Source organism: Agelaius tricolor, unplaced genomic scaffold (genome assembly GCF_023055355.1).
Source record: "Agelaius tricolor isolate 1412-34295 unplaced genomic scaffold, bAgeTri1.0.p SCAF_15, whole genome shotgun sequence".
NCBI lineage: Eukaryota > Metazoa > Chordata > Aves > Passeriformes > Icteridae > Agelaius > Agelaius tricolor.
The window spans coordinates 21,855,015-21,876,117 of record NW_027269275.1 but is presented as its reverse complement, the minus strand read 5'-3'; the positions used below and the strand labels follow the sequence as shown (position 1 = coordinate 21,876,117).

General features: G+C 39.8%; 1 protein-coding gene across 9 annotated transcripts; it reads right to left on the bottom strand.

Moving 5' to 3' along the window:
* Positions 1–434: 434 nt before the first annotated feature.
* ADAT1 (adenosine deaminase tRNA specific 1) lies at positions 435–21,097 on the bottom strand. Of its 9 annotated transcripts, none has more exons than XM_071440966.1 (11): positions 20,987–21,097; positions 20,347–20,540; positions 19,511–19,579; positions 17,774–17,828; positions 16,883–17,010; positions 14,726–15,344; positions 12,120–12,265; positions 9,816–9,915; positions 6,106–6,192; positions 2,610–2,736; positions 435–1,444 (listed from the first exon to the last, which is right to left on the bottom strand). In XM_071440966.1, exons 2-11 carry the CDS (start codon positions 20,513–20,515, stop codon positions 1,367–1,369), a joined length of 1,578 nt encoding a protein of 525 aa, XP_071297067.1. In that variant the 5' UTR covers positions 20,516–20,540; positions 20,987–21,097; the 3' UTR covers positions 435–1,366. The 9 variants fall into 9 exon arrangements, 7 of the variants coding, with proteins under 7 accessions (XP_071297067.1, XP_071297071.1, XP_071297068.1 ...); XM_071440970.1 differs by having other exon boundaries at positions 20,347–20,468; XM_071440967.1 differs by lacking the exon at positions 2,610–2,736.
* Positions 21,098–21,103: the final 6 nt, after the last annotated feature.

Here is a 21,103-nt window from a genome sequence, read left to right as displayed (position 1 = left end):
TTGGAGAACTGCTGTGCCCATTTTTCAAATCCAAAACTACAGACCACCAAAGAACAAAAAAAAATTCAAACCACTAAGGAGTTTTTAAATTCTAAATTATCCACTTCTTTCATCCTGACATTGCCTTGTCCAAATATTTTATGAATTGTGGTTTACAAGAGAAAAATACAAAAGGGGAATGTGCTTGGGAGCAGTTACACAGTCCTGAAATTGCTCACAAAAGGCAATAGCTGGGACAGAAGGTTTAAGGAGGATTACACACTGCTTCCCCCACAGCTGCTCACAGTGTTGACTGTCTTGTCATGCAGATGTTAGTTGGTAATAAAGCATAATGGCAAGAGAGAATAGAAGGAACATGCCAGAGACTACTTTCAATACTCCCCAAAGCATCTCCACTTTTGCCAGGCTATAAATGAACACAAGGACCAGTGACATAAATGGCTGAAGCATTTCTGCTTTTAATTGACCATTTAACACAAGGGAGCATGGAGATGGACGTTGCTTGAAACACTGAAAAGCAGGTAAATGTTTGCCTGTAATTACACAGGACTGGCCAATTTGAACCAAGTCATTCAGGAGTTTTCATTCCTGCCTACAGAAGCAAAGCAGTTGAAATGTTATCTGGCAAAGTCCTGAAATTGAGATGCACAGAATATCATAAGTAGTATTACTTGAAACAGACTCCTTCCCAGTGCTTTTGCTTCTGCTGTGGCAATACCTGTGGCTATGTTTAGTAAATAGCAGCATATATGAAGGATTCCCAAAAAAAGAGACACTTCAACAGAACTAGTTTTTCCAGTTAGAAGCAATGGGGCTGAGGGACATAGAAAATTCTTCCATGCACCAGACAAGAAGAGCTCAGAATTATGAAAGTATTACTTATTATACATGAGGGTTGTCCCAACAACAGAAAAACAACCACAACATTATGAGAAGTGGAAGAAAAAAGTGGCACTAAAATTTTCCATAATAATGCTTGAATTTCAGTTGACATTTCTTTCACTGCAATGACTATGGCTGGTAGGCCATACCTTCAGACACCAGGATAGCACAGCACTGCTTCCTTTCTTTTGGAGGCATATTATTTCATGCAGCTCAGAATTTAAAGTTAGCAATGATCCTTTTCTATATTTCAATAAAAAGGGGGCTTCAACTCAGTAAAAATAAATGTATTCTCTGAATGGCTTTCCTTTTCACTCCTGTCTCTTTACAGCACATAAACTAGAGGGTGTCTTTTTCTGGCCCTTGAACTACAGAGGTATCTGCTGTGGACCAGAGTTTATTCCTGGATTCAAATAGTCACATGGATTCTCATGTGAAGTGCAGGTATTCCTTGGCATTCTTGACCCAACCCAGCAGAGCTTGGCTACGTAGCACTCTCCAGGCTTCTTGATAATTTAACGCAGCTTCCTTGTAGTCCCAGTAGGTTTTTAGTGTCTTCATCCTGACAGAAAATGCACAAAAATGAAAACAATTCTATGATCCTATTGAATATGAGGTCACAAAATGAAAAAAGAAATCAAACATCTAAGGACCTGACGATCTCCTATGAACCCTTCCATACTACTTAGTGAAATTCTCTTCTAGAGAGACTTGGAGACGCCCAGGCTTTAAAGCTAGACATCGTCATCAATCTTGCAAAAGGAACCAAAACAACTCTTCTAGCACTAGAAACGTTTGTGTTTGACTGTGTGACCACAGAAAACTTCCATGACAACAAAAACCACTGAAGCAAAGCTGAAAAGGTAGCTAGGGTGCTTTGAATTGGGTGAAAGTAGCTTTAGCATGCTAGAAAACAGGCTGGAAAAGGACAGAATGAACTAGACAGTTTTTCTTTTCCAACAAAAAACTAACAGGGAAGAATGAGACAAAGGAGAAAACACTCTCTTTTCTTTCCCTAAAGCAAAAGAGACACGTCAATTTTGGTGTCATTCCCCTTCCTCAAATAGCAACTATGCCCCACAATCTCAGCAGAACAATTGGTCACTCTGCTGAGTACATTACACCAATGATTTTCAAAACAGGGAAATTCAGGTCTAGAGTATCCGAACACAAGTGCCTGTAAGACAATTTCATCAAGATTTTTTTTCCCTTTCCTTGCATTCTGTTCCCAACCTCTTTCATCTTCCTTTGCCAAAACATCTGTCAGCCGCATGGGATAGGCAATGTTTATACATTAAACCCAATATGAAGGGAAGATCATAGGTAACATGACCTTCACCAAGAAAGAGCCAAACTACTGCAAGAATCCTAATCTGTGAGGTCTGAGAACTACTGCACTAACCTCTAAAACAGGCTTTCAAGCTCAAAGGCAATTATGATCACCCCCCAAAAAAACCCCACAGCTCTACCATAACAGCAGATCATCAGAAGCTGGGTTTGAGGCACTCAGCATTCTGCCATGAATTTATTTCTAAAATACTGTGACATGCAAAGCAAGCCATATATCTATCCTTTAAACCTTGTGTTCAGAAAGGTGCAAGAGTGGACAACCTGTCTATGCCGGGAAACGTATTCTCTCTTAAAAAACCTGCCCTGCACTCTTATCACAGCCAATCAGTTTTGCTTTCTCCACCTCTTTCACATTATTCATACTCTGTGAAACTAACCTGTGAGATGCTCTCAAAAGTCCCATGTAAGGGCCCCACTAGAACTCTCCCCCACCTGGCCAGTGGAATGGTAACGGAACCCCATAATCTGTACTGGATCTGGAACTGGAATCCTCCATATTGTGAACTGAGCAGGAAGGAAGAATAATAGTACAATCTTAATTGTGATGGCTCCTGACAACAATTTAAGAGAAAAGAGGATTAGTCATTGATTTAACAAGGTCAGCAAGAAAGTCCATGCAGGTTTATTTTACAAAGTCTCCCTTAGATTCAAACAAAGGGCCACACAGCCAGCCACACCTTGTTCAAACAGCAATGCCTGGAGACTCTCTATGGTGGATGCCAATGTATGACAAGAGAAGGTTTTCACTTCCCCAGGTGGTCACTAAGGCATGTTTTTTTTTCCTAACAGCAGGGAAAAAAAAACCCACGGTAATGCAATAATCTCCTTTGCCACATTACCATTAAGTGATCTGCAAACAATATTGCAGAGGATTTTATGTAACAATTCAGATTAGCAATAGCACAAGACTGTCCAATGGTATGTCACCATTCCCTTGACAGTGAGCATAGAAAACATGAAAAGAAAAAAAAAAAGATGGACCAGTAATTTCAAAATGATAATGTGAGAGGGAATCAACAGAAGAAAATTAGGTATATGATAGGTGGCAGTAACAGGTAACCAATAAACAACATTAGTCTACCTATTGAGAGGAGTGAGAATTTAAGTAAGGCACAGAAGACAGATTGTAAGAATTATTGCAAAGGAAGAAAGAAGGTGGGACAGCATTGTACAGTACTATCTGGTTCTTGGTGAAGTAGCTCATACCAGCCTAACACCACCACCTTCTCAGTCTCATCTGAAAGCAAATAAACTAAATCCTGAAAAAACCCAAATTGATGAATGTCATGCTTAACATCTCAGATAAGCTATACTACTACAAATAACTAAATTTGCCTTTTAAAAGAGCCAGCAAAGTTCTGGCTCCAGTAGGCTGTCCACTGTTCCAATTCAACAGTACCCACACAGATTCTCTGTGTCAAGAATGAGTAAGAAAGTCACAAAAAGCAGGAGAAGCAGATTTAGATACACGCACACCAAAAAAATAAACCAAAAAAAAAACCCCAAAACCAACTAAAAAAAAAAAAACAAAACCCTAAGCAAAACCAAACCAAAGCAGCAAAACAAACAAAAAAACAAATTAAAAAAAAAAAAAAAAAACCACAAAAAAACCAAACCAAAAAATAACATCAGAATATAATCAGTTCCATGTAAAGCTTTAAATTCCCAGTTTCCAAGTCTGACAGTAGACAACAGTAAATGAAGGCAGCATTACATGAAGAACAACCCTTGTCCTAATGTACCCTACAACTACAAAACAAGCTATTCAGCAAATCTGAAAGTATTACAGAATGAGCATTCCTTGATGGATCAGAAAAAATGGAAGGCAAGAGAAGTGGACTAGAAGAGTCAGGGAAGGAACTTAGGGTCAAAGTGGAAAAAGGAAACTGCGTGATAGCACAGCTTTAGAGCCAACCATTTGTGGGAAGAGATAACAAGATAAATTTGAATGCGAAGAAAATACAAAACTGGTAACAGTTAAATACACAGAAGTTTAAAGAAACAATTTGAGAGTGTAGGATTTTTTATCTGAAGTACACTCACACTCCAAGGGGAAAAGAAAAATAAAAACATCAGAATATCATGTAGGGAAAAAAAGGGAAGATGAAGGAAACAGCAACACGAAGACATTTTTTAATTTTGCTTTTCAAGAGAAGAGGAAGAAAAACAAAAGACTTCCAAGGCAACCAGCTGCACAAGCTGACTGGTGAGCTAGCACCTCCTCTGTATAATTAAGAGTTTGTGCAGTGAAAAGAATGTCACATCTGTGAATCAGCTGGACTTTGTCAGGAGAAGCCCCGACAGACAAACAGTAGAGGACAAAAAAGTCAAAGGAAACAACAAGGCCAGTGGTCTAGAAAAGCCCTGAGGTGAAGTGACTTTATGTAAGCAGCATGTGATCAGCATAATGAGTCACCTACCCAACAACGCACAAGTTCACAGTCCGTTGAGGAAATTATGACGGCTAAACAAGTGAGGAGGAACTCCCACCCAAAAGAGGCTAAAAATTTTCTATTTCAAACTGATTTAAGGACAAAGTATCTCTACTTATAGAATCAGTTGAAAGCATCTCAGCAATAGCATGGTCCATATTGACATTGAAACTTTGAAACAGTTACAAGACACTTCCATAGACACAGAAGGTAACTGCAATCTTTAATTCAACAGAACTCAAAAGCAAGCAAGGTCCATTAATTAAAGAGCCAGGGTGCACTTTGGCTAAGTTTGTTGCACCTACTATCTTAGTACCATGAAGGGCTGAAATGGCCTATCTCCCCTACTTTCAGTCACATATGCCTCCTATTTCCTTGGAATGGGTTTTATCTGTTTCAGATTTCCATTAAGTTCTCGTTAGTCCGAGAGAAAACAGAAGACAAGGAAATTGTTTTCAGCCACAGTACCTACTCGAACTGGTTCATCATGAGATTGGAGAAGTGCTACTGATACAAGGGAGTAAACAGGAATCAACAGCCAGTAGCAGCATTGAACTGCTGTGGGACCACCTCATCAGCAGCTACAAGCAGTTAAACTGGCTCAGGAGTTGGGATAACTGCATCCTAAAGCTGATGAAATTATATCTGGAAGTAAGTCTAAAATAAAATAAACCTTCCGTGGCAATGGATTTGGAACCCTCTACATCTCCCAGAGTCTCTAAAACAAAGAGAACTAAGTTTCTGTACATGTGAAACTATGCTTTGCTTTATAGTACACCACCAAATATATAATGCACCTAATGCTATGCCATAGTGGATGATTACTGGAAGTAATTAACTCCAGACTGATAAACCAAATTTGTTCTTAATAATGTAAAGGAAAATTCCAATTATGGCGTCTTCAGACAAAAGCTGCTTTATTTTCTTCATACGCACTGCAGAAAGAGCCCTATCTATCCTTACCAACCATATGAGAGAAAAATGCAGAAAGAGCACTATCACTCTCTTACTTCACCATATGCTAAGCTGAAAACTGATTTTAACCTAAACTTAAAAAAAAAAAAAAGAAAAAAAGAAAAAAAGAAAAAAAGAAAAAAGTGGTTTTTTTACTCAAACTTTTCCTTCTTGTGAATCAAAGAAGTGGAATTTGACAGAATTACTGAACACCAACTAGATATCAGTAACTCCATGGCAATTTTGGGATGTAGGATTTGAATACATCCAAGGGTAGAGAGCTGCAGGCAGCTGATCCAATAGCTCATGTTTTCAAAAACAAATACCACTTCCTCATCTTGCGTCTCTTTCCACATTTTTCAAGTATCAAACTTTAACAATGGACTTATCTAAAATGAGATTCCTGAGCAGATACTGTATCATTACAGTACTCTTCACTTTCATTAAGATAAATTCCTTCTTCTAAAGGCAATGATAATGTCTTTACCGTAGAGTGTCTGGTAGATCCTCTTGTGAAATACTTGTCACCAGCTTTTGGAATTTATGGAAGAGTTCCACTTTACAGATTTTGGATCTGATATAAAAAAATGTTAAAAATTAGGAATTCTGATGGAAAAAAAAAATCATAAATTCACTCCACCTTACAGCAGAACATCCCAGCTAAACACTTTTGATAGAAAGCATTATGTTCACTTCTCAGTGAATGTAAAAACTTGTCTATCATTTAACTTTTTCTACCCCATCCAAGCTGCCCGCATGCCTTTTCCCTTAGTTTTAAATGCTATATTGACAAAAAGCTGCATTGCTCCATTCTCCCAGCCAGCACTCACCAGTTTGCAGAACGAACACTTTAATATCACACTGTTATCTGCATGAAACTGCACTGTCATCAGTTCAGAGCTGCAGTAAGGTTTAACCAGAAGGACTAGCCCCAGAACAGATCAAACAAGCGCACCTTTTTACAAACTGTTAAATTTTGTATTATTCAAAACAAATAAAAGGAGGAGCAGAAGTATCTGGAACAATGCTCATATTTTCACAATGGCAATGAGGACACATTCAGCAACAGCTGCAGGGCAGTTAAATACAAAGAGGCTCATCAAAAAATAAAGTGAGACAAAGTTTTAAAGATCTTTAGAAGATTCTATATACATCCGTCAGCTTTGAGCCCTTCTACTTCCCCAAAGAGATGGCAACCAGAATCCAATCACTGTTTATAAAGTGTAGTTTTGTTTTGAATGGCCCAGCTGTTTCCTCTATTTAATTATCTCTGCGTACTTGTCTTAACAATGACAGATTCAATTCTCCAACAAATGCAAGCTGATTCTCCACAAACACTGAAACAAAATCAATTTAAAAAAAAAAATCCTCCTATGTTGCTAGTATGTGTTTTAAGAACATCAAAAATTGCGTAGTATCATAGAATCTCCACAAGGATCATCGAGTCCAACTCCTGGCTCAGGAAAACCCCAATAATCCCAGCATGTGCCTGAGAGCATTGTCCAAATGCTCCTTGAACTCGGACCACTGTGACCACTGCCCTGGGGAGCCTGTTCCAGCACCCGACCACCCTCTGGGTGACGAACCTTTACCTAATATTCAGCCTAAACCTCCCCTGACAGAGCTCCAGCCATTCCTCAGGCCCTGCCACCGGTCACCAGAGAGCAGAGAACAGTGCCTGCACCTCTGTGTCACCCCACAAGGAAGCTGTAGCCTGCTGTGAGGCCGGACCTCAGTTTGCCCTTCTCCAGGCTGAACAAATCAAGTGACCTCGGCTACTCCTTGTAGGGCTTCCCCTCCAGACCCTTCATCATCCCTGATGGCCCCCCCACTTTGGACGCTTAGAGCTTTATCTTCTTATATTCCTGTGCCTAAAACTGCCTACAGGAGGTAAGGCTGCATCAGAGCAGCGCAGAGCAGGACAGTTCCCTCCTTCACTCAGCCACCAGTGCTGAGCCTGATGCCCCCCAGGATGAGAGTGGCCCTCCTGGTTGCCAGGGCACTGCTGACTCATATTCAACTTGCCATTAACCAGGACCCCTAGGTCCCCCTTCCATGGCCCCGCATTCCAGCCTCTCATTCCCCCATCTGTCCATACATGCGTGTCACTCCGTGCCATGTGCAGAAACTGGCATTTGTCTTTGTTAAACTTCCTATGGTTGGTGATTGCCCAACCATTTTATTTGTCAAGGTCTTTCTGCAGGGCCTGTCTTCTTTCAAGGGAGTCAACAGCTTCTTCCAATTTAGTGTCCCTGGCAAACTTAGTGTACCTTTGAGTCCTGCATCCAAGTCATTTATTAGGAGGTTGAAAAGCACTGGCCTTAAAACAGAGCCCTGCTGAACCCCACTGGTGATGACAGCGGGCAAAGATGCTCTAAAATTTAATATTCAATTTAATCTGTCAAAGTTTCATCTTGTAGTTTTTGGTGCTTTAGTTAATTAAGCATTAACAAAAGCACATACCAGACATTTACCTACAAATTCCTGTTAGTCAGTCAGCCTTACCATCCTTGCATTTAATGTTATCTAGCATTGAAAGGGGGATGTTATCTATATTGAAAGGGGGGAAAAACCCTCAAAGAACACTTCCCAGCAATCATCCTGAGATTCCTTGAGAGGAAAAAGAATGTTGAAATACAAGTCCTGTTTATTATTAATCACCACCAGTCCCAATAAGGCTGTAAATTCCTTATTTTCATTATAGAAGTTCCTTTTGTGACTGTTTACCTCAAAAGCGTAAATAGTTCACTTGTGCATTGACGTTGTTTTTAATTCTGATTTCCTAAGGAAATGAGATGTTTGTAATCACACAGTCTTGTAGACTCTAATAACTTTTGAAAGTTTTAGTGAACTTCAAACACATGTTGAGAAGAGGATCTTTCAACAATAATTGAGTTCTTACGCTTTTGTGCTAATTGCCAGCTAGGAGATGGCTCTCAAGTTTTAGAGCTGATGCACAAATGCTGTGTTACAAATTTAATCCTACTGAGAAAAAGGGGTTAGCTGGTTTGTTTGATCTTTCACATGTCTTCTGGAATGCTTACATATCGCATATTGAAAATAAATATTCTACAGAGCACATGGAGCCTGTCTTAAAAGATGCACTAAGTCACCTAGGTCACCTATGTTAGCAATACCGCAGACACCAATACAGGTCACAAACCACAAAGTTCCTGGTCCTCTTCTTTCCACTGAAAATTTGGAAATAGTAGGATATACCAGGATAAACTTCAGTCTAATCAGGCCTAACTTCAAAAAGCTCAGAATGTGCAACTTGCAGGCAAATTAATAAATTCTCCAAAAGAATTATCTGAGCTGTATTTACTATGCTATTCACCCCCTTGTCAGGATTGTCATCATCCTTCCAAAAAGTCTGGGAAACATGAACAATATGACCATTGATAATTTGGTAGTATAATCAGCCAGCAGCTAAAACATGAACACCAATCCTTCAGCTGAATTTCCACAGAACAATGATAATTTTGGCACCTCACCCAAAATGAGGATAACATAGAGATGGAGAAATTTGTCTGCAGTTGCTTATAAGTAATTTCTCTCAACCTCAAGAAAAGTAAGTAACTATTTCTTTAAACTATGATTGTTGATAGAGGATTTCTTAAAGAGCCAAGTGACAAGCTGGCTGAACCGAGTGCCAAGATGACAGCTGGAAAGGTGACATGTTCATGTTAGGAGTGTGCTGCCATCATTTCAACACCTTTTCAAACTTTAAGGCAGAAAGTCATGTTTCAAAGCTACACTTTTAATAATCATACATCATTAAAAGGATGGACATTAAATGGAGGATAGCTAGCTTGACTATTCAAGTAAAAGAAATCTCTAGAAAGAGAAAATGCAATGCACACATTTCCTTCACAGTCAAAACCAGAAAGCAAAAATGCTGTTTCCTTCGACAGTAAAACATCCTTTTAATAAAAAACTGATCACAGTTTCTCACCACCATTATCTACAATGTTCTCAACAGGGATAAAGAAATAGGATAAACTTGTTAATTCTCATCTAACTTCCATTATTCCAACTGCCCTTTCCCCCTTACACAGCGACTCTTCCCCAACTCTCTACCTTCCTCCTTCTTCACCACTTTCTAGATTTCCTCCTGCTCTGACAACATCACATGAGCTGACAAAGGCACATAAGCTAACAAATGAAACACGTCTAGATATTACAACACTCTCACACCTGCTCTGATGGCTCCCAATCCCCTTCTTTGTTGTTCCCTGGCGGAAGCCGTCTGAGGTGACATCCAGAGGTTGTTCAGGGACTGCACTCCAGCTGATAGCTGTAGAAGACATTGTTATGAACAAGGGAGACGCTCTTGTCACAAAAGCAGAACCTAACAGCTCCTTTCATTCTATTTGTTCATGTGTTGCTTCCCAAAATAATTCAAACTAGAAAGAGGACCATGGTTTTCCAGGGCCAGAATTCCAGTATGCCACAGAATGTTTACTTTAAAAAAACAAAAACACACACACAGAGCTTTCATCTTAGTTAGATCATTTAATAATTCATGCCTCTAAATATTTGGCCTTCAGCTTTGTAATTCTCCATTTCTGTGGGGAATTCTACTTTCTTTTATGCATCCAGTCCAGACAACGCATGAAGAAATTTCCGAGTTAGATGGCTTATTTTCACATCAGGCTGTGAAATACTGCCCTAAACTACTTGCACCAGTCACTTTGTTTTTCTTAATTTATCGTCTGCTGCTATTTTATTGTGTACTCTAAGTAGTTTCATGTTTGATAACTGACATACACCAAATATTTGTAGACTTTACTTGAAAAACATTATTAGGTAGCAGTCATACAAAAATAATTTGTTGAAAGAGATAGCAAGTGCCAACAGCCTTAAACTCTACCCCAAGTCTGAGAACTTTGTAATCTTCTCAGACTGTAAACTTCTAAATGCTGAAACTCTACATACAATACCTTACAATTTCTAAGTAACGAGCAAAGCATCAGCAGCATGTCAACAGAAACTGACATGTCAAATCTGTCCTTCCATAGCATAACAGCAGATTCTTCAACTTCTACTACCATGAGACAGCTTCCATTTCCTAAATTCTCCCTCTTCTCTGTGTTCCTAACAGGCAAAATAGTTGCACATGCATCCACTCCTAAGACCATCTTGTTACTCAAGATGCTCAAAGACTGTTTATGTTACTCATCCTTGTATTACAATTCAGCTGTATGCTGTCAATTGTACTTACACAGTGATTCAAGTACAATGCTGTATCACTCTAGTAAATTACAGTCCCGTGTAACATGAAATAACATTAGATACATATGACTGGTATTAAATCCTCCACGTGTGAAAAATCTAAAAATCCCTTGATTAGAGGATATTAGTTTCTGACAAGCAGCTACAAAGTTACTTAAAAATTAAAACATTTTCCATTCTTTCGGTTTTTCATCATTATCTCAAACTTCAAAGCACTAAACAGAAAAGATACTTTCCTAAATTAACAGCTGAAATGTTCCTATCAAGCATCTTTCAATACTCTGTGTAACAGTCCTAAATTTAGAGCTTATTCTGATTTTTACTCCTTCAAGAAAAGAAACCATCTGGCATAAAAAAGCGTGCTAAGGCATCATTCATCTTTCTTTAACAGAATGACTTGAGAAGTGTACGGAAAGAAAGACATACACTGAATTTAGTCACAGCTGCTTTCAGGCCTTTTTTGGTAACTCAACTGGCACTACTTTTCAATGATGAAATTTGTTTTCTATCTCACAAAATAAAAGTATTTTCCTTCCTGGCACTTGTAAATAACTCCAACTTAATGAATGTGAATTTCTTTAAGGAACCCTTTGTTTCCATTCTATTCTATCGCTAGCGGTATTGTAATAGAAAACTTCCAGTTCTGATTCAGACAGAAAGTCTGATCAGAAGCAGAAGGCAGGCATGTCCAATTAAAGAAACTGCTTAGCCATGCACATAGAGTGGCAGTTCCTTTTTCCCAAATGAGACTATGTTGCAAAATCCCATTGAGATTTAAGCATTCATTCATCATCATGGCAAAAAATTGCCATGCCTAAAATATCTATCAATACAACTTTTACACTACACTACTCTGTATTCTTTCTTCATTCACAGACTTTTGGAGCAATTACAAACATAACTCAGCATGGCAAGTCTTTTGTTCATTACCAAAGAGAACGCAAAACTAACTGAAACAAAAAGTCTTTTGTTTTCTTCTTGTACTCAACTTTTGTTTCCCCTGGTTATTTTCTGTGTGTGTTTAATTATAAACTCTTAATCACATCAACCAAATGTTTATTCAGCCTGAAAACTTCCTACTGGAAACTAGAGGCTGAGACAAATTTTATTAACAATTAAGTCATGACCTGAAAATAATTTCTTGCTTTTTGTATTTTGCCAGTAGCATACTGGCAAGGAATGATGTTCCATTCCAAACAACCAGACCCACCTCATTTCTATTTGGACTTTTGCACACAGTTACGCAACTAGCCCAAATTAACTCACCTGCACTACAAGGAACAAGTTTTGTTTTGCTGTTACTTTGAACTTCCTGAATTGCCTGTCGGCTATGTTCAAATTGAAGATCTGATTGCAGCAGCTTAACCTCCTGAGTGAGAAAACCATCCGGTAAAGATGAGATGTGCTGACACCTACAGGAAACACAGAAATTTTCAGTATGCTCTTCCCAAACAAGACCATTTTGCACCGTTTCCCTTCATTATCTAAAATACATTTCTTTTACATTGAAACTGAATCAAACATGAGTTATATAGGTGAGACAATGAGTATTGGAGGCATTTTTCCCTTCAGAAAAATATTTATTAAATAAAACCCCAAAGTCACATTAGTTTATTAGGACCTTGTCCACCCTAAAAAAAAATATATAAATTGACTTTTAAAAAGGTCTATTTAAAAGCTATAATCAATTAAGTCAAATGCAGGACAAAACCTGCAATATCCTTCTTCAATCACAAAGAAAAATAAAAATCATAAGGTATTTACATAGTCAACTGCATTACATCGGGAATTGTTTTATGAGGCTAACGGTTTATAATCAATGCCTAAAAACACACAAAGTACACCTAGAGTTCCATGTATAATCTCATCTTTGTTACCTTAAATTATGGTTGCATACTGAATGACATTAGGATCATAAAAGGAAAAAACAGCATGTGTTTAATCACTACAATATTTACACAGAGCAGGAATTATTACTGAGATTCATACTGTCAGACTCAATAGTCTGAAAAAGTGCCTGACTACACTAGGACTAAAAAGGCTAGGCAAATTCTTGTTACGTGTCACAGAATGAGGAAAGGATTATTCAGAAAGCTCTACCGGGTATGTCACTAGAGTTTATCCATTAACAGACTTATGACCACTTTTATAATCATTCTAGAAGGATGAAGGGGTATACAGAAGAGGAGTTACTAAATAAAGTCAAACCTTTCATATTAACTGGTCTAGTAACTACCACTTAAAAAGAATGGTTCGGCTCCCTGGTTTTTTCCTTGCTCTCCTTTTCCTTCACTCTGCCCAAATCCATTTACCATTCTCTACTGCTCTACTCTACTGATTTAGCCTCCCAAGTAAGAAAAATATTCACTTCCTATCCTTGTTGCTGGGATAGTTTTCATCAGCTGAAGAATCTGAGTAGAAGGAAGGCCAGTGCACAACAGATAACCCTCCTCATTTTGAAGCAGTTCAGTTCATCTCTCATACAGATTTCCCTGAGGTGACAGTTATGAGAGCTCTAGTACTCACAGCAAGAAAAAGATCAGGTCTTGGATGTAACTGAGAGTAAAGAAGCAGACAAATTTTTACAACCATGAAAACACATATAAGCTTTCCCTCTCCAGTGTAACATAACTGTCTTCTTCCAGCTGACCAGTAAAATCTGTCACATACTATGTATCCTGAAGCACTGTAGTAAATCAGAGAACAGCTGAGGTGGGAGGGGACTTCTTGTAGGTCATCTAGTCCAACCACCATTCTCCAGATGGGCAACCTACAGACAACTGCTCAGGACAGTGTCCAGATAATTTCTGAGTACCTCAAAGACAGGAGACTCCACAACTTCTCAGGGCAACCTCTGCCAGTGCTCCATCACCCTCAAAGTAAACAAGTGCTCCCTGACATTCCAAGGGAACTTCCCATGCTTCAGTTTGTGCCCATTACCTTTGTCCTATCACCAACACCACTGCGAACAGCCTGGGTCCATTTTCCCTGCCACCTCCCTTCACGTATGTATACAAAGTGATAGGATGCTCACAAGCCTTCTCTTCTCCAGGCTGAGTAGTCCCAGCTTTTCTCATATGAGAGATGCTAAAAATCCATTATGCATCTTCGAGGCCCTCTGCTGGCCTCTCTCCAGTATGTCCACATCCCTCTTGTACTGAGAGGCCCAGAACTAGACACAGCCTTCAAATGTGGTCTCACCACATCTGAAGGGGTAGGATCATCTCCCTGGACCCACTGCGATACTTTGCCTAAAGTGGCCTGAGACACCATTAGCCTTCTTTGTTGCTAGAGCACACTACTGGCTCATTTTCAACTTCACGTCTAGCAGGAACCCCTAGTCCTTTTCTGTGAAGCTGCTTTCCAACCAGGCAGCCCCAGCATATATTGGTGCATGGGACTGTTTCTTTCCCAGGTGCAGGTTTTTACTTCCCCTTGCTGAACTTCATGAAGTTCTCACTTTTCTCCAGCCTGCTGAGGTTGCTGTGGATGGCAGCACAATGCACTGGTTGATCAGCCACTCCTCAGTCTTGAGTCTTCAGCAAACTGTCTGGGCACACAGTCTGGACCATCATCCAGATGACTGATTAATGAAGATATTAAGTAAGTTTGGACCTAGTATTGATCCCTGGGGTACATGGCTACTTACACCTTTAACTACATTTAGCCTAATGATCACTACCTTCTGGGCCCAGTCATTCAGATAGTTTTCAATCCACATCTGCTCATCCAGCTCACACTTTACCAGATTCTCTATCAGGATTTTACAAGACACATTATCGAAAGCTTGCTAAAGTTCTAATATTTGTATGATATGTGTTGCCTTCCAAGGTTCCCCGTCTCCATACGCACCATCTGAGGAGAGCACTTACCTTTCAATAACTGCTCTCCGCATTGCTTCTTGGCTATATGGACATTTTCCCACTATAACTGCTGACAGATACACTGGATACTGCAGAAAATGCATCAGAAGAGCTCCTTGACACCCTAACACATTCCAGCGAGCCAGTTTATCACTGCAGGACATAGAGCATGTTCTGTCTCCTCGACCTGGCTTCACTCGTAATAAGCCGACAGAGTGGTACCCCAGCCCAGGTACTCGGGCATCATCCAGCTCTCCAGGTACACATTTTGCTCCAGTTCTATGAACATCTACTACCTTTGGTCTCACTAAGCCACTCTCCTTATTAGCTGTCTGCATCTCTGCAGAACATTCACAGCTCTTCTGATTTGCGTTGTCTTCTCGTTTCACAGATTCATGATGAACAGCCAGGTCTTCAGTGGTTATGGAAAAACAACCACCATCATCAGTTTTCATTCTCTTGATTATACAATCCCTTGCCATCTTCTCTGATTTTCTTTTATCTTCTGGACATAAGTGATTACGGTCACTTCTACATTCTGCTGATTGTCCAGCTGCATGACCTTCAGTCACTGGCTTAGGAAGCTGGTTCTCTGGTTCACTGATTGGAAAAATAGAAGCATCTCCACCTGGAACAAAAGAAATAGCATGAAAGTGGCCAAAAACCCATCTTGTGATGGGAACACATCATACCAGTAACATTACAACTACTAGTAGCTTTCACAGATCTGCACTCAGGAAAACTTAACTATGAGAACACATTTTTGAAACAACATTGTCCTGTGCCAAGCTGAATCAAATCTCACTAAAATTTGAGCCAATATATGCTTCATTTCAAGTTCTGCTTTCTATGTAAGAGATAACCAAGAAAGCAAAATTTACAACCTATAAAGTAAAAGGTAACAAAGGCATTTGACAGACTACAAGAAGTGCTGAAGACTCACAGGAAAACCAGCCTGATCTAACCAAGCAATATGAATCTCGAAAGATTAATGAAAGAATAATCTGTCAGGGTGAAAACTTTAATCTGTATCACTGAAACAAGCTCAGAACCAAAATTCTGAAACTCAGTTCAAAGCTAAGCAAACCTGACAGGCCTGCTGATTTATGTGAGAAATTTCTCACAATGTGAGAAAAAAAAGGCAATGAAATTATTCTCACTAATAAATTTGGAGATGTAATTTCTATTCTCAAATGCACTAATGAAGAAAAATAATATTGCATATTTCAGCAATGCACTCAAGATCATGAAAAAGTATGAGCAACTAACTCACTCTGAAGTACTGATGAGGCATATTTTGAGAGTTCTTAAAACTCCTTTGCTCCGTAACAGACTAGCAGTTGAAGAACACACCAGTGAGAGAGCATGGTAACATCAAGATGCCTGATATGTTGGCAGACCATGAGGCCGCATTCCTTCGTTCTGTCAACAGATCTTCATCTTTGTGGTGCTGTTTTTTTTAAACACACAAAGAATGTTTTCCATGACAGAAGTTTCATTACGTTCCCAAATAAGTTTTTTGTTGGAGAGCTAGTGATGATTCATGAATGGGGCTTTTTTTCCTGTTTTCAGGAGCGTGGTTTTGGTTTGCTGGGGGGTTTTGTATGAGTCAGTGTTGGCTCTTCTTCCTTGTTTTTCTTTTTGCTTGGTTTTGGGTTTTTTCTTTGCTTGTTGGTTTGGGGGTTTTTTGGTGTTCGTTTGGGGTTTTTTTTTCTTTGTTTGCTTCATGAGGTTGGGGGTGGTTGTTGGCTGGGCGTGGGGTATCTTTTGTTTGGTTGTTTTTAGGGATGGTGGTAAATGCCAGTAGTTTTTATTAAAATTTTAATCCAAGGAGATAATGCTTGAAGCAAAGCAACTAGGCAATATGGCAGGACCTCTGACAAGTATATTATTTTCTGGAAGAAAAATAATAGCTACTGTTTAAAGTGAAACATTCCACTATATAATGAACTGTACATCAGACTTACTGAGTTCTCCCGAATCATATCCAGTGAGATAAAATGCCAAATCTATCTGTGGAGTCAAATACATCTTGGGGCATGTATCGGTAAACATGAATTACTGCTTCACTCTCAATCCAGACCAAAGAGAGACAAAAGAAAGACACAGGGCAGAAAAGATTCTACAAGTGGGACCAATGTACTTGGTTCACTCCAGCATACTCACATGGGGTATGGCTGGAGAAGAAAATAAAGATAATATTTGGTTTGAGTTTCCATTTCCCAGTTTCAGTTCCCGGACTAAAAATGCATTGCTGATGGGAAGCTGCAAGCCACAGCTGATGGAGAAGATACCTGTTAGGCAGAAAGTTTTCATGAAACATTGACTTCCTTTTTGATGCATGAGAAAAAAACAAAGCTTAAATGCCCTCTAGAGTCTGTTCTTTCCTGATGGGAGTCTATCAGGAGCCAATCAGTTACACTTCTACGGAGAGATGGCATCCAACATAATAAATGTAAACTCATCATTGGAACTTTAATAACAGACCTCAAAGAATTGGGTCCAGTGGAGTTAACGTTAACCATCTCAAACTGTATAGATAAGGTCCTCTCCTCCCACTGTGTTTTTATCAACTCTGCAATTCATCTTATTCTACGAGACTCAGTTTAGTGACGTGGAATTGCAAGAAACGTACTCATTTCTGCAGAATTACTGTTCCCCTGGCTCAGTTCCCTGAACCAGTTTATCCCATGTAAACAAGAGGACTGGCATGTGGGAAAGAGCAAAAATTCTATCCTTGAATAATAGTCACCAGATCTGCATTGTTGTCACATGGAATCAGATCCTAATTCTTCATACAGAGGCTCCAGAAGAACAAGGAAGAAGCTTCTGTGAAAAGGCCTTAACACTACCTAGAAGTATAAAAATTAGGCTAAAATCCTGCTGACAACAGGAAAAAGTGTGTTGCCCACACAGAAGTAATGCAGTCTTTCACTACATTCTCATATGTGAAGCTACAAAATTTGGCTACTTCAGCAATAGGTGAAAACGATTTTTATCACAACAACCTCAGGCGGCACTGTTACAGCATTGAGTAAAACTTCATTCATGCCTCACCTCTGGAAGCTCCTCTTGGCCACAATTTCAGCATGGCTGTCATTCAGAATGTCTCCTAAACCAAAACCCAAATGCAAATACTAAATCATTACTAAAAAAAGACAAAACAAATGGAATTCAACATAGGACAGTTCTCCATATTTATTAGTATCGGAAGGTTTCCATTGATTTTAGACTATTGCAAGATATTTAAATTTCCAATCATGACAAAAGGAGGTCAACAGACTACACAAATGAAGGATAAAAGTACTCAGTCTGCAGCAAGTCAGAGACTTTTTTGAATACCAAATTTTAACTCTTCTGATATTTGAGTTGATCAAACATTACCATCCTTCAAAATCTTCCTGACTTTTGTTTTCAAGGGTAAATCCTGATATTCTCAAAACACATTCCACCAGAAAATTTCAAATGCTTGTTAAACTTTTGGCTGAAGATTCTTTTTGAACTATGTCCTACAATTTAAACTATTTTTCCTGCAAATAATTCTGATACTTACTAAGTATGCACACCTCATCTTCAGCTTTCCTGAACAGTATCTGCCTGTTATGCCACATAAAGGAACAGGAGCTGTAGATCATCTTTTATTTCAGGCAAAAAAGGCCAAGCGACAGAAATCCTCCTGAACACCTTTAAAAGTTTAGAAGTGATCTAAGAGATAACCATTAACATGACCTACCACCAAGTTTAAAATGTTATCATAAGAAGAGAGTATTTTCTAAATTTGAGATCACTGAAGAGAAACACTGGCAAAACAAACTAGTGTTACTTTTTCCTAGTCAATTTTCTACTTAGACCCTTAATATCGAGATTGTAAATGATACAACAGTTTGATCATAATTTTCCTAAATCAGTCAGAAAAATGTCTTTATCAAAACTCTTCTGAGATGGCCAAATCACAAGAAACATGAAAAAAGTCTAAGATACAAAATCTAGTTTCTTCTCTTTTGCTCCACTAATTAATTTCAAAATGAAGGACACTATAGAGAACATGAATTAGCCTAAACCAGATACAGGCAAAACCCTTTCTCATATCTCAGTCTAGTCCTCCTCTGAAGTCTAAAGAGGGTAGAAAGCCCTGTACCTTCACATGCATGAACACTTTGCACCCTTAGGCACTTTTCAGCATTCATCATAACTACAGCTTCTTCCCTGCCCTAGCGGAGGAGACAGATACAGCATGAATTTAAAAAATGGACACAGAGAGCAAGGAAAGTCTCCTACAATACACAGTAAGAAATGGTAGTTGTGAGAAGCTGTGTATGTATCCCATACATTTACTGTACAACACTTAAAACTACCCAGCAGTAATATAGGGTTTTTCTTTCTGACTGCATTAGTACCTTCCTGCTGCTTAGTACCAGCAGTGGTAACCTCTTGCATCAGACCCCAACAAAATTACACTGCAACAGGTAATCAAGCACAATTATTTGGCTTATGTTTTGTTTTGCTTTTTGTTATGAAGTCTTCGAGTATGCAGAGTCAGGGTCTAAACCACAAATTTCCAAATAGAAAAAGTTCATTCACCTTTGAGGCAGCAAGTGCAGCAAACCTTCCTGGCAGCCATTGTGGCTGCCTAAGCTCCTCTCTCATTGATGAAGGAAGGTTGCCTTAACACTTCTGGCTTCAATCCAAAACCAGTCTAAGCAGTACACCTTGGACATCTTCATTGATTCTATGACACCAGCAAGAAAGAAGGTAGCATAGGTAGTCTGCTCTTGACTTTAATATCATACTCACCAGTTTTTCGCATTTTGTTTTGGCCAATACATTTTGTTCCAGTTCCCATAGCAACAACTTCCTTAGTTACTGAAAGAGAAACAACATTAATTGAAAAAAACAACATTAACTGAAAAAACTATCACCTCCAACTGTTGCCAGAAGCATTGCTCTCATACAGTCATTCTAGTAAGACAACACACAGAACACTGAGTAGAAGGGAATGTACAGAGAGGCAGATCATGCAAGCTTACAGAAAGGAGACAGATTGAGAACTGAATACAGAAGCATTAGTACTAGGAAAAGTCTAGGACCGCATAGGAGGAATGCTAAGACAGGCTTGATATGCTAGACAGCACACAGCAGACACTGCCACAGCATTCCTAGGCACATAAAAATAAGGAATATGGGATACAATCTGCCTAACAACACTGAAGTGCCACTACGGGAAAAGAAGATGACGACAAACTAACACAAACACAGGATGTAATAACCTGTTACAGGAGAGCAAACCCTTCCCACATTCTATCAAATTAAACATGTTTTTTTCAAGAGTGTTTATTAGGAATTCAGGCCCTGCCTAGACTTTCACCACATATTGAACGGCCAAATGAAGACTTTCATTGTCTTGTTTACAGTCTGGGAAGAACAGCATTTCACTAAAACCACCTCTTTCCAGACAGAAGCTGTGAATCACAACAAACACAGAGTAAAGAATTTGGGTGGAGATCGATGGAATAGGAAAGGATGTATGTTTTTTTAAAGGCATCTTAAAAAAAGTAAATATAAAGAAAGCATGAAGAGCCTTCTCTGCCCCTCCCTTCTCTCCCACCCCTATCTCCAAAATTCATTCTTACCCTGCAGGTTTCCTGGACTATCAAGAGCCTCTCTTTGGGCTGCAGATTCCACTTTGACAATAGCTGCCAGGGAAGTCCATTCCCTGTTTGGAGCTGGTTTCCCCTGCTTAGGAAGTCTGGTCCTGTAATGCAGGTAACATAACCCAGCGATTTCATCAGCTGACCACATGGCTCTTGATTCGAGTGTGCAGGTTCTACACAGAATTGGATTCCATCACAACACTTGAATAACAACCCCCATGTCTTCAAACGCTATCAGCCTTGTTCTGCATGACACTTTCCTGCACCACATTTCAACAACAAAGACCTAACTGCATCATCCCTTTCAGGACTACTTATAGGAAAACAGTTCTTCCAAATCGCAAGAAATAAAAAGCAACGCTAGAACCCTTAAGTGCAACAGCAGGTGGGTCTGCTGGGTTCCCAAAGCTCGTACTATGCAGCCATCAACCGCATGCATCACGCCGCCACTCCGGTGAAGTCTCTGCAGCACACCTGAGGCGCCTGGCACCACCAGCCTCCTTCCGAGGCCTCCCCCTTGCCGAAAGACCCGAGACAGCCCACGCTCCGAGGGCGCTGCCTCCGCGCTCGGGCGCACCTCCCGCCACCCCGCCTGCAATCCCTGCAGGCCCCTGCCTACCCGCCGGGACACCGGCGCCGCTGCTCCTCGCCAGGACGGGCGGCGACAACCGAACCTCCGGGGCCGCGCCTCTCGCAGAGCGCCCCAGGGCCCGCGCACGCGCAGCCGCTTCTCGCG